The 22,540-nt window shown below is 53.8% G+C and overlaps 2 protein-coding genes across 4 annotated transcripts in view; one reads left to right on the top strand and one right to left on the bottom strand.

Moving 5' to 3' along the window:
* The first annotated feature begins 630 nt into the window (after nt 1–630).
* Nucleotides 631–15,779, top strand: PIN1 (peptidylprolyl cis/trans isomerase, NIMA-interacting 1). Of its 2 annotated transcripts, none has more exons than XM_017500014.2 (4): nt 631–822; nt 4,696–4,908; nt 14,163–14,273; nt 15,183–15,779. In XM_017500014.2, exons 1-4 carry the CDS (start codon nt 765–767, stop codon nt 15,290–15,292), a joined length of 492 nt encoding a protein of 163 aa, XP_017355503.1. In that variant the 5' UTR covers nt 631–764; the 3' UTR covers nt 15,293–15,779. The 2 variants fall into 2 exon arrangements, with proteins under 2 accessions (XP_017355503.1, XP_017355504.1); XM_017500015.2 differs by having other exon boundaries at nt 632–822; nt 14,163–14,298.
* Nucleotides 15,780–20,276: 4,497 nt separating this feature from the next.
* Nucleotides 20,277–22,540, bottom strand: part of OLFM2 (olfactomedin 2) — an 83,681-nt gene continuing 81,417 nt past the window's right edge. For both annotated transcript variants that reach the window (XM_017500012.2, XM_017500010.2), the window contains exon 6: nt 20,277–21,406. In XM_017500012.2, the coding sequence (XP_017355501.1) occupies nt 20,729–21,406 (678 nt within the window). In that variant the 3' untranslated portion in view covers nt 20,277–20,728. The remainder of the gene's footprint in view (nt 21,407–22,540) is intronic.

Here is a 22,540-nt window from a genome sequence, read left to right as displayed (position 1 = left end):
ATGGAGGAAGGAGCCAGACTGCGAGGGAATAAGGGAAGTAAACAAGTTTTAAAGGACGTGGAAGGCATTTGGGTCCAGAGCATAGGGAAAAGGTTAGCCCTGCAAAATATAAAAGGGGCTGGGTTAGCTTTGGACATCTGGGAGAAACAGGTGGGAAGAGGGAGGATGGAGGAGCCACATTTAAGCTTCGGGCACTTAGGTGCTCATCTCCAAGACAACTGCATTGCTATGGCAACAGCAGAGGCAGCACCGCCCCGCCCAAGTACCTCCTCGGCCGCCGTTACCTCTGCACCAGCCAGACGCTGCCAACAAGGGAGGGCTGGGGGCTTGGGGAGCTCCGGGAACAGCTCAGAAAGGCGGGAGTTGCAGCTGCATTAGCCAATCGGTAAGTTATATCCCGCCTGAGTGGGCTCAGGCGAGACGCGCCAAGAAGGGGTCGGGAGTTTTTTGGCGCTCGCCAAAGGGCGTTGAGAAGGGCGGGCCTGCTTCGCTTCGAACCACTCAGGAGCTGGGGAGAGCGAGTAGGCAGGGCCGGGCTGAGGCTGACCGGGGGCGGGGCTCGGCGATAACGTGGGAGGGTCCGCCCAGTCTCTCTTCTACCCAATAGAGGGCCAGAAAGCCAATCCGGACGGTTGAGGTATCCAATGAGCGTCGCCGCCGGGCCCCGTTGCAGAGCGCGCCTATCCAATCGGCAGCAGCGGCGGGCGGGCGCGGGCGACAGGCGGCGAGGGTGAGGCGGAGCAGGCGCTGCGGCAGGAGGGAAGATGGCGGACGAGGAGAAGCTGCCGCCCGGCTGGGAGAAGCGCATGAGCCGCAGCTCAGGTGCCGCGGGGGTCGGGGCTGGGGCGGGACCGCGCGGGCCCGCGTAGGCAGGGCTCGAGCTCGCCCCTCAGGCGCGGCGGCAGCGCTGCCTCCCTCCCGTGGGGTCCTGGCTCCTCCGCGTCGTCCTGGGGATAACGGCCCCGGCCCGCCCTGTTATGGGGGCAGCGAGCCTCAGAAGCCGCCGGGAAGCCACAGGAAGTTGAGTCAGGGGGTTGGGCGGGTGAGGGCCCGGGGAGGCCGGGGCGATGGCCTTGGTCCTGCCGACCCGGCAGATACTTCTCGGCCTAAGGCACCTGACGCCCCGGGGGGACGTCTCTGCACTTGCGGGGCCCAGGGACACCCCTGGGAAGGGGACACCCCAGTACCCTGCATAGGGCGTGGGTTGTTGCCCAGCCTCGGGTCCATCAACCTACCACTGCTAACACTCCTACTGTGTACACCTAATGCTGAGTCTGCGACATCGCCGGTGACATTCTGCCAGACGATGGCCCCTGTGCTCAGTCCTGATTTAAGAATTAGCCACGATGATAATATTGCCGGTAACCGGGCACGTTTGTCTCTATATCAGGCGCTTTAAGTTCTCTCTGAATTGCCACAACTCTGGGAGCCAGGTAGTTATTACTTCCATCTTACCAGTTAGGAAACTGAGGTCAGAACACTGAAGGAACTCGTCCAAGATCATTCATTTCAGGCGCCTAGGGTTGGATTAGGACCTAGGCAGTTTACTTCCAGATTCCCCTGCCCATGTCACTGCAAACTCCTGAGAAGCAGACCTAGCATCTGTGAGCAGGACCCAAGTCACTCTGCTGCCTCCAGAGCCCATAGCAATCGCATTTGCAGTAATAATTCTCCTTGGTTGAGTGCCAGGTTCTGGTGAACGCTTTGCAAACATGGACTCTCCTATTAACCCCATGATGTTTGATCTCCTTATTTTCTCATCCCCATTTTTCAGATGAGAAAACTGAAGTGCAGGGAGATAGAGCCCATTGCCAAGGTTTTTGAGTTGAGTCAATAGCTCAGCTGCATTTGCCCCTGGAATCCGTGCCCTCACCCACTCTGCTCTTGTGTAGCCCTGGCCTGTGGCTGGGACCTCCAGCATAAACTGGATGCTCTGGGCCCCTTTCTGCTATTTCTGCTCAGTTCAACCCAGATGGCTTCCTTTATGGGTGACACTCCAGGTCACCCAGGCGAACTGTCAGCCTTTGGAATGACACCCAGTAGGGTCTTTACTTCCAGCTTCTTGTTCATACTCTTCACTCCTTTGAACCCCTCACTCCCTGGGTAATATCTCGCCACCAATAATGCTGGTTCCTAGCTCTGCAACACCGTCCACTGGGTAGTAACTAAGAGCAGAGCTTTCGGGTGTGACGTACCTGAGTGTGGTTCCTATCTCCCCCGTGTGTACCTGAAGCAGAGTAAACACTCAGGAAGCTATACCCATTGATGCCATTCCCAGAGGTGCAAAAGGTGAGGCCTCCATTTTGTCGCCTATACAGTGGAGATAATAAAGGCTATCCCACTCTTAATGTGTGCCAGTTTCTATCCTAGCCATTTTGCAGATGTGTGAGCTAATTTAGTACTTTATTCTTACTGTTATTTTTTGGAGACGATCTCACTCGGTGGCTCAGACTGCAGTGCAGCCTCTGACTACCAGACTTAAAAAATCCTCCCACCTTAGCCTTTCAAGTAGCTGGAGCACACTACTATGCATAGATAATTTATTTTATTTTATTTATTTATTTTGAGATGGCGTCTCGCCGTCACCCAGGCTGGAGTGCAATGGCACGATCTCAGTCACTGCAACCTCTGCCTCCTGGGTTCAAGCGATTCTCCTGCCTCAGCCTCCCAAGTAGCTGGGATTACAGGTGTGCCCACCCACCACACCTGGCTAATTTTTTTGTATCTTTAGTAGAGACCAGATTTCACCGTGTTGGCCAGGTTGGTCTCAAACTCCTGACTTCCTGACCTGCCTGCCTCAGCCTCCCAAAGTACTGGGATTATAGGTGTGAGCCACTATGCTCTTTTTTTTTTTTTTTTTGAGACAGAGTTTTCACTCTTGTTGCCCAGGCTGAAGTGCAGTGGCACAATCTCAGCTCACTGCAACCTCGACCTCTTGGGTTCAAGCGATTTTCCTGCCTCAGCCTCCTAAGTAGCTGGGATTACAAGCGAACACCACCACACCCAGCTAATTTTTGTATTTTTAGTAGAGACAGGGTTTCACCATGCTTGGCAGGCAGGTCTCGAGCTGACCTCGTGATCTGCCCGCCTCAGCCTCCCAGAGTACTGGGATTACAGGCATGAGTCCTGGCGCGCAGCTTATTTTGTATTTTTAGTAAAGACAGGGTTTCTCCGTGTTGGTCAGGCAGGTCTTGAACTCCTGACATCAGGTGATCCACCTGCCTGTCTTCCAAAATGCTGGGATTACAGGCATGAGCCACCGTGGCAGCGCCTGGCCCAATTTTTAATTTGTTCATTTATATATTTATAGATGGAGTTTCACTCTGTTGCCCAGGATGGAGTAGAGTGGTGCGATCTTGGCTCACTGCAACCTCTGACTCCCAGGTTCGAGTGATTCTCCTGCCTCAACCTCCCTAGTAGCTGGGATTACAGGCGCCCACTAACATGCCCACCTAATTTTTATATTTTTAGTAGAGATGAGGTTTCACTATGTTGACCAGGCTGATTTCTAACTCCTGACCTCAGGTGATTCAGCTGCCTCAGCCTCTCAAAGTGCTGGGATTACATACGTGAGCCACTGTGGCCAGCCTGTTTTTTTTTTTTTTTTTTTTGAGACAAAGTCTCACTCTGTCACCCAGGCTAGAGTGCAGTGGCATGATCTTGGCCCACTGTAGCCTCTGCCTTCTAGATTCAGGCGATTCTCCTGCCTCAGCTTCTCAAGTAGCTGGGATTGCAGACATACACCGCCATACACGGCTAATGTTTGTTTGTTTGTTTGTTTGAGACAGAGTTTCCCTCTTTTGCCCAGGCTGGAGTGCAATGGCACAATCTCAGCTCACTGCAACCTCCACCTCCTGAGTTGAAGGTTGGACTTCCTGACCTGCCTGCTTCAGCCTCCCAGTAGCTGGGATTTCAGGCACCCACCACCATGCCCGGCTACTTTTTTCTGTATTTTTAGTAGAGACAGGGTTTCACTGTGTTGGCCAGGCTGGTCTCACACTCCTGACCTCAGGTGATCAGCCCGCCTCAGCCTCCCAAAGTGCTGGTACAGGCAAATGTCACTGTGCCCGGCCAATGTTTGTATTTTTAGTAGAGACGGGGTTACGCCATGTTGGCCAGGGAAGTCTCAATTTCCTGACCTCAGGTTATTCACCTCACTTTGGCCTCCCGAAGTGCTGGGATTACAGGCAAGAGCCATCGTACTTAGCCCTTTTTTAAATGTTAAAAAATTATTGTTTAGTTATTTCAGTGACCCTAAGGTAGGAACTGTTGTCTCCATTTGACAGGTGAGAAAACTGAGATCACATTTGAACCCAGGTTCAGATTTGAACTCAGGTGGTCTGGCTGCTGAGTCCATGCTTGTAATCACTCCCTCTCCCCCAGCCTCTTCTCTTCCATCACCCTGGGTTATTTTCCTCCTTGAGTTTATCAGTGATTGAAATTATCCTGTGTTTCATTTGCTTGTTTAGTGCCTGTCTGCTCTCACCTAGAATGTTAACTCTCTAAGGGCAGTGACTGTGTCTTGCCACATTGGCCCATGTCTGGAGAGCCTGTGGCACGTGGTGGACATGCCATGGATTTACTGAATGAAGGCACTCCCCTAGGCCAGGCCCTTACCCTGGCATCTGGCTGTGGGGCCAGGTAGTGTCCTGTGAGCACAGCCCCAGCTGAATTCCCGCCTGCCCTCCCCTCCAGGCCGAGTGTACTACTTCAACCACATCACTAACGCCAGCCAGTGGGAGCGGCCCAGCGGCAACAGCAGCAGTGGTGGCAAAAATGGGCAGGGGGAGCCTGCCAGGGTCCGCTGCTCACACTTGCTGGTGAAGCACAGCCAGTCAAGGCGGCCCTCGTCCTGGCGGCAGGAGAAGATCACTCGGACCAAGGAGGAGGCCCTGGAGCTTATCAACGGTGAGCAGGGCAAGGGCAGAGGCTTGGGAGGGGGTCTTGTTCCAGATGGGCCTTTGTAGAAGTCATACCAGACCCTTCACCCCAGCTTGCTCAGCTACCAGGAGTGGTGTTGGCCAATAGAAAAATGCCAGTACGTGACCCTGACCTTCACAGCAGCCATTCTCTTTCCCTTCCATCTGGCATTTGAGGGTGAGCCAGGTAAGGGCAGAGGACCCAGCCTGGGGGCTGGCAGACCCCAGTTCGGGTAGTAGTGTGCCTCTGTGAATTCTATGACCTTTAAGGGGGACTCATGTCACCTCCCCTAGACTTAGCTTTCTCTGTAAAATGGGCATCTTCTGAGGACCACTGTGAAAGTTCCAGTGAATATGGCAATGCATTTTCCACAGTGGGCCCTCAGGCTGTGGGAACTGTTGTCAATAGTAATATCATCCAGTAGGGGCCTGAGTCACGTACGTAGGTAGATCCAGAGAGAGCTGTCAGAAAGGTAGTGCATACAGGGCACGGTGGCTTACACCTGTAATCCCAGCACTTTGGGAGGTCTTGGAGGGCACATCACCTGAGGTCAGGCCTGGCCAACATGACAAAACCCCATCTCTACTGAAAAAACAAAAATGAGCTGGACTGGACGTCGTTGTACATGCCTATAATCCCAGCTACTAGGGAGGCTAAGGCAAGAGAATCACTTGAAGCTGGGAGGCGGAGGTTGCAGTGAGCTGAGATTGTACCATTCCACTCTAGCCTGGGCAATAGAGTGAGACTCCATCTCAAAAAAGACAGAAAGAAAGAAAGAAGGTTAGTGAGTGCCAGCAGAGCTAGTGAGTTAATTCTGACTTAAGGGAGGAAGCTATTCCCTTCTCTGTTGTGCCTTTCTTCTGCAGTCTGGCACTGGGGTGGCAAACTTTAAAGGCCAGATGATAAATATTTTAGGTTTTGTGGGCCATGCGGTCTCTGTCAGTTCTGCTTTGTAACTGGATAGCAGCCATAATCAATATGTTACCAAGCACATGGTCATGGCTGTGTGCCAAGAAAACTTTATTATTTACAAAATCAGGCAGGATTTGGCCTGCAGACTGTCATTTGCAGAACCCTTTCTAAAGCTGTCCAGTTTGGCTACCACTCCCCACATGTGCTATTTCCATGTAAATTAATTAAAATAAAGTAATATTACTGCTCAGATGCAGTGGCTCACACCTGTGATCCCAGCACTTTGGGAGGTCAAGACAGGAGGATCACTTGAGCCCGAAAAATCCAAAAATTAGCTGGACGTGGTGGTGCACACCTGTAGTACCAGCTACTCGGGAGACTGAGGTGAGAGGATCCCTTGAGCCCAGGAGGCAGAGGTTATAGTGAGCTGAGATCATGCTGCCACACTCCAGCCAGGGTGACAGAGCAAAACCCTCTCTTAAATAAGATAATATCAAAAATTGTTTCTCAAGACACTGGTCTTACTTTAGCTGCTGGCCAGCATCTTGGACAGCGGGAATATAAAACATTTCCATTCTTGCAGCAAGTTGTGTCTGACAGCCTTTCTCAGAGTCTCCAGAACCCTCTTGGGCTGTCCCTGCTTCAAACAACCCGTCTCTCAACTATGTCCAGACAGCCTGGATTCCTGTGCAGCTCTGCCAGGTCCTGGCTATGTGATCTTGAGTGAGTTACTTAAGATCTCTGGACTTCAATCTTTTTTTCCTTCTTCTTTTGAGACAGGGTCATGCTCTGTCACCCAGGCTGGAGTGCAGTGATCATACCTCACTGCGGCCTTAACATTCCTGGGGTCAGGTGATCCTCCCACCTCAGCCTTCCAAATAACTGGGACTGTGGGCTCGTAACACACCTCACTTATTTATTTATTTATTTATTTATTTTGTTTTTTTTTGAGACAGAGTCTGGCTCTGTCACCCAGGCTAGAGTGCCGTGGTGCAATCTTGGCTCACTGCAACCTCTGCCTCCCAGGTTCAAGCAATTGTCCCGTCTTAGCCTCCTGAGTAGCTGGGATTACAGGCGCCCACCACCATGCCCAGCTAATTTTTTGTATTTTTTAGTAGAGACAGGGTTTCCCCATGTTGGCCAGGCTAGTCTCGAACTCCTGACCTCAGGTTATCCACCCACCTTGGCCTCTCAAAGTCCTAGGATTACGGACCTGAGCTGCTGCACTTGGCCAGTTTTTGTATTTTCAGTAGAGACAGGATTTCACCCTGTTTCCAGGCTGGTCTCAAACTCCTGGATTCAAGTGTTCCTTCCACCTCAGCCTCCTAAAGTGCTGGGATGACAGGCGTGAGCCACCCACCTGGCCGTCAGTCTTTTTGATTTATAAAATTAGTGTTAGAATAATAGGACCCACCTCACAGGGTTGTTGTGAGGGCTTCTAGCTAATACAGTAAAACATGAATAACAGCTGCTGGCATCGGTAAATGTTCTGTCATTGTTTGTGGTCACTGTGATTGCAGTTGTTGGTTGTGGTAGCACAGGGCCTGGCAGAGTGTATACTCGGTCAGTGTTGGCTGTGGTTTTACTCTCTCGTCACTTGGTCCAGTCCTTGCCTTTAGGATGTTACTTCATACACACAACCCCAATGTGGCATCTAGCACAATAAGTGGCACTTGTTAGCTTTATATGTAAGTACAATAGAGAGAAGCCCAGTTATTGCACACAGTCTTGAAGGCTGATTGAAGAGCCAGGCTCCTGACCTCTGAGGGCAGGGACTGGAACTCTTTCCTCTGTATTCCCATCCTGCCACACAAAGCTTGGCCCAGAGTCAGTCTCCCAGCCTTGTTTTGTGAGCCAGTAGGAAGCAAGAAGGATTCCTGGCAGAGGACAGGGCAGAAATAAATGCCTAGAGCTTGGGTGTAGCCAGGACTCTGGGGAAGGCTTTGCAGGGAGCTGGGGGGTGGTGAGACCCTTCACAGGCAGGTCTCAGCTGAGTTGAGGGAGGGTCCTTGTCAGATGAGGAGGTTGGGTTCTTTCCTGGAGGCAGCAGGACATAACGTGGCCATGTGGGATGAGGAGAGGAACCCAGCAGTGCCCTGCTTTCAGGAATGATCTGTGAAGCTAGAATGTCTAGGGGCAGGGAAGCTGGAAGGCCCAGAAAATTCTGGCTGCCCCAGGGCAAGAGGAAGAAGTTGGGGAAAAGCCAGGAGAGAATCGCAAGATGACCCCTCAGGTCCCCACAGCTCTAGTGGTCTCTGTTCTGAGGCTTCTGGACCGATAAGAGTGAGCAGGAGGGCACGGCATTTGGGGATGAAGTGGCATGAGGTGGGCTCCTGGGGGTCAGCAGAGTAGCCAGGCACAGGACAGAGCTGCTCTGGGCTGCAATTCCTCCCACAGCTTCCACCAGGTGCGAAGGTGGGGCTCCTGCTGACATTCTCGAATCTGCAGGTACCTACGGTGAGGCCCCAGGGCTGGCTGCTTATCAGGCACACCTGTGCAACTTAGAGATGGGGGAGATGCTCTCGACCACCACACCGAGACCCGTGCCCTCCTCACTGTCCTCACTGCCCCATCAGCCTCAGCCTTCTTCCAGCTCTCACCAGGATCGCCCAGAGGGCTGTGACTTGAACTTGGGGGCTGGGAGTGGAGGAAGAAGTGAGAGGGAGTAGACCTGAGAGAGATTCAGGAGGCAGGATGGAGAAGACTGGGTAATGGATTAGGTGGGCAGGGGTGGAGTGCCTGGGAGAGGGTCAGGGCAGAACAGCATGACCCACCCTGGGCTTGTACACCTCTGAATTCCAGTGCCAGCTGTGTGGTCTTCATTCCCTGAGCCTCAGTTGCCTCATCTGTAGAATGGGGAGAGGGTGGCTATGAGGATCCAGGAGTGATGGGCTCAGTGGCTGGTGCATTCTGCGCGGTGGAGCCTCAACACCAGTCATTCAGGTGTGTATGGTTGGGGAGCTGAGGTCAAGTCAAGGCCTCTGTTCACAAGGCAGTTCCTGCTGCCACCTCACAGCCCATAGAAAGAGTTCTGGATAGGACCACAGGAGGCCTGGTGGACTCAGCACACAGATGATAACCTTGGTCCCCGACCTCCCGCTCCTGGCCTTGATATCCTCCTGCCTGAGAAAGGGCTGGAGCAGATCCCCTCAGGGGTCGTTAGGAGGGTACAGTGAGGTGGCCCTGGCTGAGGTGTACTCGGTAACAGATACTCATATGTGGCATCAGTGAGGGCATTGGGCACCTGGGCCTTGTTTTCTCTTGCATGAAGTGGATGTTCTCCCCCTGCATTGAGCTTGTGCCGGGTGATCAGGAGATCATGATTTGGGCAGCTCACTCCCCAGCTGGCAACGGGGCCGAGTCTCATCATTGCCCGTTTAGATCTGGTGCTCCGCCTTTGCCTTGAAGGGACAGGCTGCCCACAGCGAGAGCCAGGGCCTCCATGTTTTCTTCTAAGACTCCTTTTCCCAGCATTGGCTCCTCTGCAGCTGCTGGGCTGCAGCCAGAGCCTGTCAGGGATCCGAGGGAGTAATTGCCAGTGTCCTTGTCTAAGGAGGATGGGCCATGGAAAAGCCCTCTCTGCCTGCTCTCCACCCCTCACATGCCCAGGGCCTGGAGGGTCTCAGGGAGGCTGAGACTATGAGCAGCCATCCTACCCACATGCCCATCACAGCATCCAGGTCAGCCCCTTGGCCCCGGTGTCCGCAAGGTCACTGACACCCTTTGAGCCTGCTGGGCTCTGGCCAGCCTCTAGCCCCTCCTGCTGGATTTTGGTCTTCTCAGACCTGACCCTGTCACCTCTTTCCCCCACCAGACACCTTCCCCTGTGGTGCCTGGGCAGCTTCGGGGAGGTATGCTAGAAGCAGGGTAGTGATCTGGCAAGGCAGAGGAGAGAGCACGTCTCGAAACCTTTTTGGGGTCAAGGACCACCCCATTTGTTCCCTCCCACCTAGGTCACTGCAGTACATTAGCTTGGACTGTTGTAACAAAATACCATAGACTGTGTGGCTTAAACAACAGTCATTGCTTTCCACAGTTCTGGAGGCCAGAAGTCCATAATCCAGGTACCCTCAGATTCTGTTCCTGGCGAGAACCCTCTTCCTGGCTTCTAGACGGCTTCCCTCTCACTGTGTGCTCACAAGGCATTCTCCAGGCGCATGTGCATGGAGTGAAGAAGCACGAGCTCTTTGGTGTCTCTTCTTATAAGGACACTAATCCTGGCCAGGTGTGGTGGCTCATGCCTGTAATCCCAGCACTTTGGGAGACTGAGGTGGGTGCATCACCTGAGGTCAGGAGGTCAAGACCAGCCTGGCCAATGTGGTAAAACCCTGGCTCTACTAAAAATACTAAAAAAAAAAAAAAAAGTAGCCAGATGTAGTGGCACATGCCTGTATTCCCAGCTACTTGGGAGGCTGAGGCAGGAGGAGGATCGCTTGAATCTGGGAGGCAGAGGTCGAAGTAAGCCAACATTGCACCACTGCACCCCAACCTGGGTGACAGAACCAGACCCTGTCTCAAAAAAAAAGGGACACTAATCCTGTTGGATCAGGGCCCCACCCTTATGGCCTCATTTAACCCTAGTTACTTTCCTGAAGTCCCCATCTCCAAATGCAGCCACACTGGGGGTTAGGGCTTTAATACATTAATTTGGGGTGACACAAACATTGAATCCATAATGGATGGGCAGCTTGGATCTGTCAGGGGCCTGCTCTGCACCAGCCACTGCTTGAGTAGTCACTGATTGACTACGTGGGAACAGCCTCCAACGTGGGAGTAGCTGTTATCCCATTTTACAGGCCAATTGAGTGAGGCTCCAAGAGGTAAAGTCACCTGCCAGACTCGCATTGTTCAGGAGTGGCAGAGCTAGGATCTGAACCCGACAGAGTCCGGACTCAGCACTTGTAACGTATCCTCCTGGGCCTTGGGGATAGATACACTGTGAGCAGACTGAATGGGGTCTGCCAGCACAGACGGGCTGTTCTGTTTTGCATACAATTTCAGGGGGTCCCGAACACCTTGAAGCAGGTGGAGGCCACTGCTCCAGACTGAGAGCTCCTGGAGAGGCTGCCCTGCGTCTGTGTGGTTTTAATCTGGGCCACACTGAATCAGGATGGGGCTCCAGCACCCAACAGCACCCATTAAATTTCATGGGTTTTGGTGCCGTCATGCGAGACTGGGACGTGTCCTGGAGGAAGCCCTGAAGTCTGGCCTTAGGGTTGCAGCCTGAGTTTCAGGCAGACAGGGCATGAGACTCCAGCATTTCTGCTTCAAGCCCTGTGGTGGGTCCCTGTCTCCCTTCTTTCCCATGACCCAGTTCTGTCTCATTTATTCGTGAACTTCTTGCACATTCCTGAATACCTGTTTTGTGCACAGTGCTGGGTGCTGGGGGTGCAGCAATGAACAAGGCCAACCTGGCAGCCTTCGTTCCTACACGGTGAGGCAGTCAAGCAACCCACCAATAGGACGGTGGTAAACGTAGCACCCAGGGGAAGGGGCCTCACACAATGGGACTTAGGGGAGGTTTCTGGGGGGGACCAGAGGATAGCTGGTGAGTTTCAGGTGGGACGTGAGGTTTAAACCAAGGCCTGAGAGGCAGGGGAGCAGGGTGTGAGTAGGAGGACATCATTGTTTGGGGGTCTGGTACAGGCTGAGCTAACAAGACACGCAGGACCGAAGCCCTCAAGGTCAGCCTCAGAGAGAAGGAATTGAGGAAGAAAGTGCTTTTCTTTTCTTTCTTTCTTTCTTTCTTTTTTTTTTTTTTTTTGAGATGGAATCTTGCTCTTGTTGCCCAGGCTGGAGTGTACTCCTGGGTTCAAGAGTGCTATTTTTAAAAAGTCATCTCAGCTACTTGGGAGGCTGAGGCAGGAGGATTGCTGGAGCCCAGGGGTTCGAGGCCAGCCTGGACAATATAGTGAGACCCCATCTCTGCAAAAGTTAAAAACAGTCATTGCAGGCTCCCATCAAAGCCGAGAGAGCTGGCAGGTCAGAGGCAGATCTGGGTGATGTGAGCTATGGGGGCGCCAAAGTGTAGCTTTTATTTGTTTAGCAGTATGGCTTGTACACTGTGTGGGTTAGAAAGAACAACTTTGGGTGGGCTGTCCAATTTCAGGGATCCTTGTGGCTGTGCCCCCATTCGTGGCTGTGCCCCCATTCGTGGCTGCTGGGGGCTGCAGCACGGTGATGCTTGTTCAGGGCCTGGCTCCTCAGATGCTCAGGGCCTGCAGGCAGTCCTGCTTCTCCGAGGCAGGTGGGTACCCTGGGGGTACCATGCAGTCGAGATCCCCTGGCTGGCTTAGTGGTCCAGACAGAAGAGGGGCAGGGGACTCCAGTGCTATGTGCCTAAGGCCATGGAGATACCTAGAAGTCCAGGAAGAAGAGGGGTAGGAGGGGGTCCTGGCAACATCTGGTTCAGTTTGGAGTCACTGGTGGATATATCTGGCACACAGGGCTACCCCCGGCAGCCCTGGAAGTGGGGTGTTCTGACCAAACCAGGGCATCATGGGCAGAAGCCACTGCAATGTGTCATCCCAAGAGAAGCTGGGACCCTGTATGGCATCAATGTTCCTGTCGGACAGGCACCACACAGTGCCCCACAGTGGTGGCCAGATCTGACCAGGACGCATGGGGTGGAAGGGCCAGGGATGGGGGAGCAGAGTAGTAGAGGCTGTGTCATCCCTGGGATGCAGTTCCCACAGGGGAAGAATGATGACAGCAAGGGATGTTTGTCAGGGTCTTGCTCGGTGCTGGGCACTGTGCTGTGTGTCCCAGCTGCTGACACAAGACTGACTGTCAAGCTGAGGGTCAAAGGGATGTCTGGTGGGCGTGGCAGGTCCTGGTGACGTGCAACTCATACCGGGACACTGGTGGTTGCCATGACATGCAACCCAACAGGGAGCTAAGGCTGTGCTTTCACGGTGGTACCATTTCTACTGCAGTCCCAAGCAGGTCAGAGTGTGAGGCTGAGGGGCCCTGGGGACACTTGGATGAGTTCATTGTGTTCAGCAGATGCCACGGCTGGGTGTCCAGGCCTCCCAACATTGGCTAGATCACCCAGCAGCGTCCCCGTGGCCTTCAGCAGACTCCAGGTGGGTGTGTCAGCTGTGTGTCCTGGGCAGGTCAGCCAGCAGGTGTGTCACAGCCTCATTTAGGTCAGAGGAGCAATGGGTAGAAGTCAGGGTGACGTTAAGAAACCCCCTACTGAATGTGTCAGGTTGACCCTCACACTGGAGAGAACTGGGGTCCTTGCCACTGTCAGGCTGTCGGGTACACAGTGTGGGTGCAGGTCACCCAGGGGGCTGCCCTGGCTTGCTGGGGCTTTGCACTACTGGCCTAGGGAGGACACTGGAAGGGACACCCATTCATGTCAGAGCAAAAGGATTGCGGGTAGGGCAGGCTTTGGCCCATGAGCACCTGCCTTGTGGCAGCCTGGAGTCAGGAAGGTGGCAAGCCGTTCCTCCTCTCCTGGCACACGCACAGGTGTGCATACACACAGTTGCTCACACACATTCACACCCTGCGCACCACGTGCACACACACTCAGCCCTCCCCACTTGGCTCTGGAAACATGAGTCACTCAGATGCTACTGTGTTGCCATCTTGCCCCCTCTGCTGGCAGCCCTGTTCCTCCTTCCTCCACCAGCCCTGGCCTCCCCTGCCTCCTGGAGATTCAGACCTGTTGGGCTGGTTTGGGCCACACAGGGCGGGGCCATCCTGAGTTCTGCCAGCGTGCAGACTGTAGGTGGGGAGCCGGGAGAAGAGCTTTGTTGCCTGCCTCTGGGACAAAGCCCACCAGGGTGCCTCAGAGGCCTTTCCCAGTGCCAGGCTGTTCTTCCCAGATGGGACAGCATGGGAGGGCTGCCGTGGCAGTGCTGGGCCCTCCCTGGACAGCTCTCCTACCTCTGCCCAGAGGACCCTGGGGCCCAGCCCCCTGCCTGGGTCAGCCCCTCCCTGCCTCCCACTCTCCTCTGGCCTGTCCAGCTTGGATATAGATTTTCCCTCGTTTGTGTGTGTACATGTGTGTGTGTGCTGAGAGTGACAGCGGGAGTGGGGTGTGAGACTCACAGGGTGGCAGGGCTCATGGATGACTGGTGGGGTGCACCAAGGGCTGATGCACGTGAAGGTGCATCTTCTTGGGTATGGGTGAGGACAGGTGTGACTGCGGATGCAAGTGTGTGTGAAGAGAAGGGTTGTGGGGAGCATGTGCACCTGTAGGGGGAGGCTTTCCAAGTGAAGTGCTGCCCCCCTCCCACCCAGCTCTGGAGCCCTCCATCCCGTTTGGTCAGGTGCCCCTGCCCCTGACCTGGCACTCCCATTCCATTCCATGTCTGCAGGCTACATCCAGAAGATCAAGTCAGGAGAGGAGGACTTTGAGTCTCTGGCCTCACAATTCAGCGACTGCAGCTCGGCCAAGGCCAGGGGAGACCTGGGCGCCTTCAGCAGAGGTGCGCAAGGAATGGGCTTCACCAGGTCTGGGGACCCTCTCCTCCCTAAGGGGTAGAGGCCAGGAGGGTCTGGGCACTGGGCTCCGGGGTGCCACATGGCCCTTCAGGGTCCAGCAGGTGGCAGCACAGCCCCTTCCTCAGGTTTCAGAGTCTGTTCTGCTGGGCAGGGATGGGGCCACACAGGGTGGGGGCTGCAGAGCTTTCTTCCTGTCATCATCCCTATCCCGGGGGGACAGTCTCTGTGTGTCTCTGCACAGATATCCTCATCTCGGGACCACCAAGGCAGGTGCGTCCTGTCCTCTGCCTCTTCCTTTGGGGGTTTAAGGCTGGGTTCCCTGAGAGTCCCAGGGCATGTCCCCCAGAATCCCTCTCAGGGATGAGAGGAGGTGGCCCTGAGTTTAGGCCTGTCTAGCCAGGACAGTGGAAATCAGGGGCAGAGGGGACCAGGCATCCTCCTTTTCCTTCTCGGGGTCTGCAAACATCAGGGAGAGGCCAGACTGGGGTGTGGGGTACAGGCATCTGAGGGGAGTGGGAGTCCAGCATGTGGCCAGCAGCTTCCCACCTGCTCTGAGGAGGCTGGTGGGACAGATGACCTGGCAGAGCTGGGAACCTGGCCCAGGGAGATGAGTTCACTACCGAAGTGACCTCTAAACGTGCAGCAGCGGCCACAGCCCTGCCTGCCATCCTTCATGCTGTCCTCGGGCTTCCTGGGGTCTCTTTAATGGCCCTGCCGCCCCCAGCTGGGCCGCCACTCAGCACCAGCAATAAACATGGTGACGGATGAGCGTGGATGAATGTGAGGCTCAGCGCAGGCAGGAGCCCCATCTGTTGTGGCAGCCGCCCGCCCTGCCTCATCCTGGCTTCTGACAACCCCGCCTTGACACCCCCGCCATCCCTCCTGGCTCCCAGGTCAGATGCAGAAGCCATTTGAAGACGCCTCGTTTGCGCTGCGGACGGGAGAGATGAGTGGGCCCGTGTTCACGGATTCCGGCATCCATATCATTCTCCGCACAGAGTGAGGGTGGGCAGCCCAGGCCTGGCCTCTGGGTGGGGCAGGGCGGCTGGGCCCGCCAGCTCCCCCACTGCCTGCCGGCCAGTGGTCAAACCCCCTACTCCCTGCCACCGTCACACAGTATTTATTGTTCCCAAAATGGCTGGGAGGGGGCCCTTCCAGATTGGGGGCCCTAGGGTCCCCATTCCCTGTCCATTCCCAGTTGGGGCTGCGACCGCCAGGCTCTCCCTTAAGGAATTGACTTCAGCAGGGGTGGGAGGCGCCCAGAACCAGGGCAGTGTGGTGGGAGGGGTGTTCCAAAGAGAAGGCCTGGTCAGCAGAGCCGCTCCGTGTCTCCCCAGGTCCTGGAGGCAGACTCGAGGGCCGAGTTATTTCTAGTTAGGCCACGCTCCTCTGTTCAGTTGCAAAAGCAAACACTCGTGCGGCCCAGCAGTGGGCCCTCTGAGCAACCGTGCAGCACCCTTTTACCCCCAATTAAACACCCAGAACCACTACTCCGCTCTCTTGTGTCTCATTTCTCCCCGGGGAAGCATAGGGGACACCATGTCACTGGGAAGGGATCACAGTCCCCCATCCCTAAGGGTCCCTGCTGTGTGTTCTCCCCCAGGAGGCTCCCCCTTGCCCTGGGCCAGAGGGAGTCCCGGCAGCTGGCTCTCAGGGATGTGGGCACCATTCAGCTACCCAGCACCCTGAGACCTGCTTCCCTGGCATCTCGGGTGCTTCTGGAAGGTTCATGGGTCCAGCCTGGCACCCAGCCCAGCACCCACTGCAGCTGCAGTTACCGTGACAACTAGGGCCCTCCCTGACTGGAGGGGGTTCCTGCAGGAAGGGGGATGGGAGCAGACACAGCTTCCAGTGCCTGAAGTGGGACAGGGGATCCTGGGGTGGGTAGTGAGGAGATGAGGTCCCCCAACAGTGTTAGGGCTGTGGGTGTGGGCTGCCTGATCCCCATCCCCTGTTCAGTCAGTAGGCTGTGGGTCTGTTGGAGAAGTGGTTATGCCTGCACACCCTATCCCCCCTCCACTTGATGGGGACCAGCCCAGATTGCGGGGGTGCCTGGCTGGCATTGCATAGGGACCTGAGCAACTAGAGCCCAGCCCCAGGGGACCTCCCCTCCCCCAAGTGCTGAATTTCTAATAAAGGCTGCGCCTCATAAACAATCACCTGCGCCTGCTCCCATCTGGCTGGCTTCGGGAGCAATCACTCACTCGCCTGCTGCCTGCCTGCTGGAGCGTTTGTCATTAAGAAGGTTTAATGGGTTTCCTTTCAGCTCCAGAGGGCTGGGGAGACCGGCTGCATGGCTACACCACTAGGCAGAATGTTCTCCCATCCTCGCCTGGTGGAGTGGGGTGGGGGGTGAGGCAGCAGCCTCATCATTCACACCAACAGTTGGATGTGGGGTTGGGGAAGTGACTACATCCCTCCTGGAACAGTGGAGGCCCTGGGTCTGGAAGGATCAGAAATTAGTGGCTGGGGCCTAGAGGGTTTGCTGAGTTCCACTCCAAGGTGAAGAATGGGCTTTGTGTCCTGACTGTGTCAGCAGCAGGGTCCAGGGAAGGCTGTGCGTCATCCTTTGTGGGAGCCGCTGTCCCCACACGTGTGTGTGTGTGTGTGTGTGTGTGTGTGTGTGTGTGTGTGTGTGTGTGAAACCCAAATGAGAATGTCACTGTTAGGTAAACATGCCACCAGAGCCCACTTTGGGGCCAGTGATTCATTATTAAGCAGCTTCGCATTCCCTCATCTCCCACCCACCCCCTCCTGCCTGGAACCGAGGCATATATCCCAGGCTTTTAGGTTGGTGACGACAGTGTAGTCTTCCCTAATGCTATCTTTTACAGGCACCTCCCAGGCCAGACCCACCCCAGGGAGCCAATCTCCACGTGCCCCAGACTTCTGTGGCTGCTGGGAAGGTCTGGAGCAGGTCACCTTGGGGGAAATGGGGTTACTGCCCCAGGATTGGAGTTGGCTTCCCTATGTCCATGTTTGCGACGGGAGGGAAAGTCAATGAGTTAACAGTGGACAGCCAGAGACGCACACACGCACACAGATTGATCCTGGCCTGGGATGTGTTAGCCTGCCCATCCTTGTTTGGAACAAAAGCTACAAACTCAAAAGGAGCACTGAGCGTCTGTGTGTGTGTGTGTGTGAGAGAGAGAGAGAGATCTCTGAGGACCTGATATGATGGACACAACAACACTCAGCCCCAATCTCAGTGTGAGAATGTGGCTCCCCAACACTCAGCATATTGTGGACAAAGATTGTGGACCTCAACAGTCTCGTTTCTCCACCTTTCTTTGGGAGAATCCAGTATCTAAGGCCAATAAATCACCCTGTCCCCTCCCTGTGGAGACCCTCTTCCTCCAAACAAATGTAAATTGGGGTGGGAGTTGGGGGGATACAGACGTTCTAGATGTCCAGCTTTATGCTGCTTTTCATTTCATTTTTTTCAGGAGGTACAGAGTAAAGTGCCTCTCCACGTGCTAATCCGGGAATGAATCCTTTTTCTGATGTCAAACGTATGTGTTTAAATGGAAATTAATTGCTTTTCTTGAGAATTTCTCTAAAACTTGGTTTTAAATGAGTACATTAGGCAGTCCCATTTATTATTCATTCGTTTCATTCCCAATATGGCTCCAGTATCTGAGTTCCTGGAGATGCCAGCACAGATCGGAGATAATTTAATCAGGGAAGCCATTAATTAGAGATGGGGAGAGCCTCTCCTGGAAGGAGTGGGGAGCGCCCCCTCTGCAGCCTCAGCGGGGTGTGGGCCAGTGGGGCTCTTTAAATGATGTTTCTGCTCAGGATTCAATAGGGACCACCCATTGGGGTCAACATGGGGCGGGATCACCTGGGCAGCACCCCCTACTTTCATTCTTGGTCACTTAGCCCCAAGGATGATGCTCCTCACCTTCCTTTTCTGTTTTTTTGAGACGGAGTTTCGCTCTTGTTGCCCAGGCTGGAGTGCAATGGTGAGATCTCAGCTCACTGCAACCTCCACCTCTTGCCTCAGCCTCCCGAGTAGCTGGGATTATAGGCATGCACCACCACGCCTGGCTAATTTTATATTTTTAGTAGAGACGGAGTTTTCCTTGTTGGTCAGGCTGGTCTCAAACTCCCGACCTCAGGTGATCTGCCCACCTCAGCCTCCCAAAGTGCTGGGATTACAGGTGTGAGCCACCGAGGTGCTCCTCACCTTTCCTGTACCCCTCCCAACTAGCCTGGCTGTACCCCTTAGGCACACCTCACGCAGGCCTTCAGACAGACCTAGCTCACATAAAGCCCTCATCTGGTTCTTCTCCTTCCGTGACTTCTCCTCCCTTGCCTTTAACCAGATCTAAGTCTGCTGAGGACTTAGCTTCTCCTTTTTTATTTTTTAAATTGAGACAAGGTGGCTGAGTGCAATGCAGTGTCACTTATGACTCACTGCAACCTTGAATTCCTGGGCTCAAGAGATCCTCCCACCTCAGCCTCCCGAGTAGCTGAGACTGTAGGTGCACACCACCACACCTGGCTAATTTTGTAAATTTTTTTTAGAGATGGGGTCTTGCTATGTTGCCTGGTCTTGAACTCCTGGGCTCAAGCAGTGCTTTCACCTCAGCCTCCCAAAATGCTGGGATGACACACACCAGCTGCTGTATCTGGCCCACTCCTGGCTCAGTCCTTTCCTGTCTCCTCCCCCATACTCTTCTTTCCTGCCTCCAAAACTTCCTGTTTTTTCCTCTCCTTCCCCTCCAAGAGTTCTGGTCCCCCATTAAGGGCTCTCCCTGCCCAATCCCTCTTCCAGGCAAACAGGCTCCAAGTGTAGGGTGTGAGTGTGTTCAACTGAAGGCACCTGAGTGCCCCTTTAGGCCATTTCTAGCTTTTTTGTGATTAGTTAACTCAGCACAGATGTGACTTGTTTAAAAGCAAATTTTGAAATTACAAAGCAACAAGAGAAAAAAAGGAAAAATTCAGCTGGCGCCTACTTTTTTTTTTCCGGCATCTTTTCATTCGATTCAATGGAGCCCCTACTCTTTTATACTCCGCTTCTTAAAAGCCAGCCCAATTGTTAAAAATCCATTTTAAAAAGTCGAGTGAGGTGGCTTATGCCTGTAATCCTAGCACTTTGGGGACTGAGGCGGGCGGATCACCTGAAGTGGGGAGTTTGAGATCAGCTTGGCTAACATGGAGAAACCCCCATCTCTACATAATTAGCTGGGCATGGTGGCACATGCCTATAATCCCAGCTACTCGGGAGGCTGAGGCAGGAGAATTGCTTGAACCCGGGAGGCGGAGGTTGTGGTGAGCCGAGTTGGCACCATTGCCCTCCTGGGCAACAAGAGCAAAACTCCATCTCAAAAAAAAAAAAAAAATCAGAAAATTGCCATACTGGCTGGGCACAGCGACTCAAGCCTGTAATCCCAACACTTTGGGAAGCTGAGGTGGGCGGACCACTTGAGCCGAGTAGTTCAAGACCAGCCTGGACAACATGGTGAAACCTCAATCTCTACTAAAAATACAAAAATTAGCCTGGTGTGGTGGTGCACACCTGTAATCACAGCTACTCAGAGGCTGAGGCATAAGAATCACTTGAACCTGGGAAGCGGAGGTTGCAGTGAGCTGAGATCATGCCACTGCACTCCAACCTGGTTGGCAGAGCAAGACTGTCTCAAAAAAGAAAAAATGTCCAGACCACTTAGTAATGCATCCAGAGAGTGGCAATCCAGTGACAGGAGAATACTCATTTGAGGCTAGTTTTCACTGTTGTGCTAGAATTCTCAGTTGTTTTGACCAAGCTGCTTTTAAATGAATTACTTTCGATCAAAACAACTTTGGATTGGGTCTCCTCACCCATCTCCCCAAAGGGCTGGCCCTGGGGAACCCCTTGCTCCCAGTTTGCTTAAGCTTGGGTCGTGGAATAAGGGGATCCTCAATGGAGAGGGATCTCCAGGCCTGGACTTCATGGCCACCTCCACTTCTGCCCCTGTTGGATACACAGAGCCACTGAAGCATCAAATGTCAAAGGTCCCGTTTATTCCGGCAAACCGGAAAGAAAAAGTGTAAATAAAAAAAGAAACAGATCCATGCACTCAACTCCTGGGGGTGGGGATGTGGAGTGAGGGATGAGGAATGGGTGGGAAGCAAGGAGGGAGGGATGGAAGGACAGAGTGAGAAAGGCAGAGACAGGGAAAGAGAACTGGAGAACCAGAGCCATAAAAAGAAAAAGACATCTATGAAAAGGCAGAAAGAAAGAAGTGATGTTTTAAAAGCAGCGATCAATAAAGGAGAAGAGGGGATATTGAGAAAATAGAAATACACAGGCAGAGAACAAAAGCCCGGCAAAAAGTGGGGGGAGCGGGTGTGACAGAGACAGAGAGATCACCCTTGAGGGATACAGGCAGAATGAAAGGGGCCTTCAGCCCCCAGAAGCCCCCCAGGCAGCAGCCTGAGCCATGGTAGTGGCTCAGGGGTCTCCAGAGGTGCTGATGACGTGGAACAGGGTGACGTTGTAGAGCACCTGGTGGCCGTTGTTCCAGGTATAGAGGGCGCGCTCCCGGGGATTGTAATCCAGCATTGAGATGTGGGAATACTGGTTGTGGAAGGGCACGTCCGTGTACTCGTAACTGGACGTGTTGGTGAAATAGGCGAAGTAGACCTTGGCCCCGGCCAGGTGGGAGTTGGTCACGTAGAGCACACCGCAGATCATGAAGGCCTCGCCAGCACTGCGCTTGGGGTAGCCGGTGTCCCAGGACCGCATGACCTCGAGGGTGTGCGGGTCCAGCCGGCTGACCACGATGTTGCCTGCATTCTGGTTGGTGGTGTACACAGCCCAGAGCCCACTCTCGTCCACCATGAAGTCCATGTCGGAGAAGCCGCCCCAGGAGTAGGGGAAGGTGTTGTTGTAACCGGCGCCTGGAAGGCTCCTTTGCACCAGCACGGAGCGCGAGCGGAAGTGGTATTTGACCACCACGTTGCTCTGGTACTTGTTATAGAACAGGGAGCCGTTGTATACCACGTGGCCCGTGCCTGCCCATGGCTGGGGCAGCAGGTGCTGGATAAAGTTCTGGCCTTTGATGAAGTCTCCCAGGGTGCGGAACTCCAGGACCCGGCGGCCCTTGTAATAGCCATCCATGTACCAGACCTATGGAGCAGCTGCTGGTCACTGGGGGTACCACCACCAATGACCCAAGGGTCCCAGCACCAGCCACAGCCATTAGAGATCAACAATCACTAAGAGGTCATTAATCATGGGAATTCTGTTGACCATTCATGAACAATTATGGCTCTAGTGGGACCATTATCATCTCATGGTGGCAGCATTAATCATAGGCAATGAATTCAAGAGATGTCTTATCACTCAGTGGCTGTCCAGTGACCACTAACCATCCAATATCCAGGGAATTCCTGTGCCCAGTGAGTCCCCAGGGGTTGCAGTTCCTTGGGGAACTGCATGGCCCCACTGGGACCACAATCCCAGTAAGTGCTATTGGTCTTTTTTTTTTTTTAGACAAGGTCTCACTCTGTTTCCCAGGCTGGAGTGCAGTGGCACAATCACAGCTCACTGCAGCCTCAACCTCCCAGACTCAAGCAATCCTCCCACCTCAGCCCCTTGATTAGTGGGCATGTCACCAGGTGTGCCTAATTTTTTCTATCTTTAGTAGAGACAAGGTCTCAACAATGTTGCCCAGGCTGGTCTCAAACTCCTGAGCTCAAGCAATCTGCCTCCCTCGGCCTCCTAAAGTGCTGGGATTACAGGCGTGAGCTACTGCACATGGCCACTACTGGTCTTAAAATAGCCCCTAAGTGGACAACACTTCATCCCAAAGGACCCAGACATCACTGCCGCCCCTGGGGACTCACTGGGCCCAGGAATTCCCTGGTCATTGGATACTGGATGGTTAGTGATCACTGGACAGCCATTGAATGTTATGACATCATTTGAATTCATTGCATGGTTAACCCTGTCACCACAAGGTGACCAGGTATGTCATTACCATTTTCATCATCATCATAGTTGTCATCATGTTAACTAGCATTTGTTTTTTTTGTTTTTGTTTTTGTTTTGGTGAGAAAGTGCCTGCGGAGTTTTTGGTTTTATTTTGGAAATGGAGTTTCGCTCTTGTTGCCCAGGCTGGAGTGTAATGATGGCTCACTGCAACCTCTGCCTCCAGGGTTCAAGCGATTCTCCTGTCTTAGCCTCCTGAGTAGCTGGGATTACAGCATGAGCCACCACGGTGGGCTAATTTTTTTTTTTTTTTTCCTTTTTGTGGAGAAC

This window comes from Cebus imitator, unplaced genomic scaffold, assembly GCF_001604975.1.
Source record: "Cebus imitator isolate Cc_AM_T3 unplaced genomic scaffold, Cebus_imitator-1.0 Scaffold263, whole genome shotgun sequence".
Classification (NCBI taxonomy): Eukaryota; Metazoa; Chordata; class Mammalia; order Primates; family Cebidae; genus Cebus; species Cebus imitator.
This window is presented reverse-complemented; position numbering and strand designations above follow the sequence as displayed.

Bases quoted from the DNA above. Each gene is read 5' to 3' on its own strand.
- PIN1 (XM_017500014.2), top strand. From the start codon at position 765: ATGGCGGACGAGGAGAAGCTGCCGCCCGGCTGGGAGAAGCGCATGAGC. The intron at 823-4,695 runs GTGCCGCGGGGG...CCTCCCCTCCAG, and splicing joins GCGCATGAGCCGCAGCTCAG to GCCGAGTGTACTACTTCAAC. The intron at 4,909-14,162 runs GTGAGCAGGGCA...CCATGTCTGCAG, and splicing joins GGCCCTGGAGCTTATCAACG to GCTACATCCAGAAGATCAAG.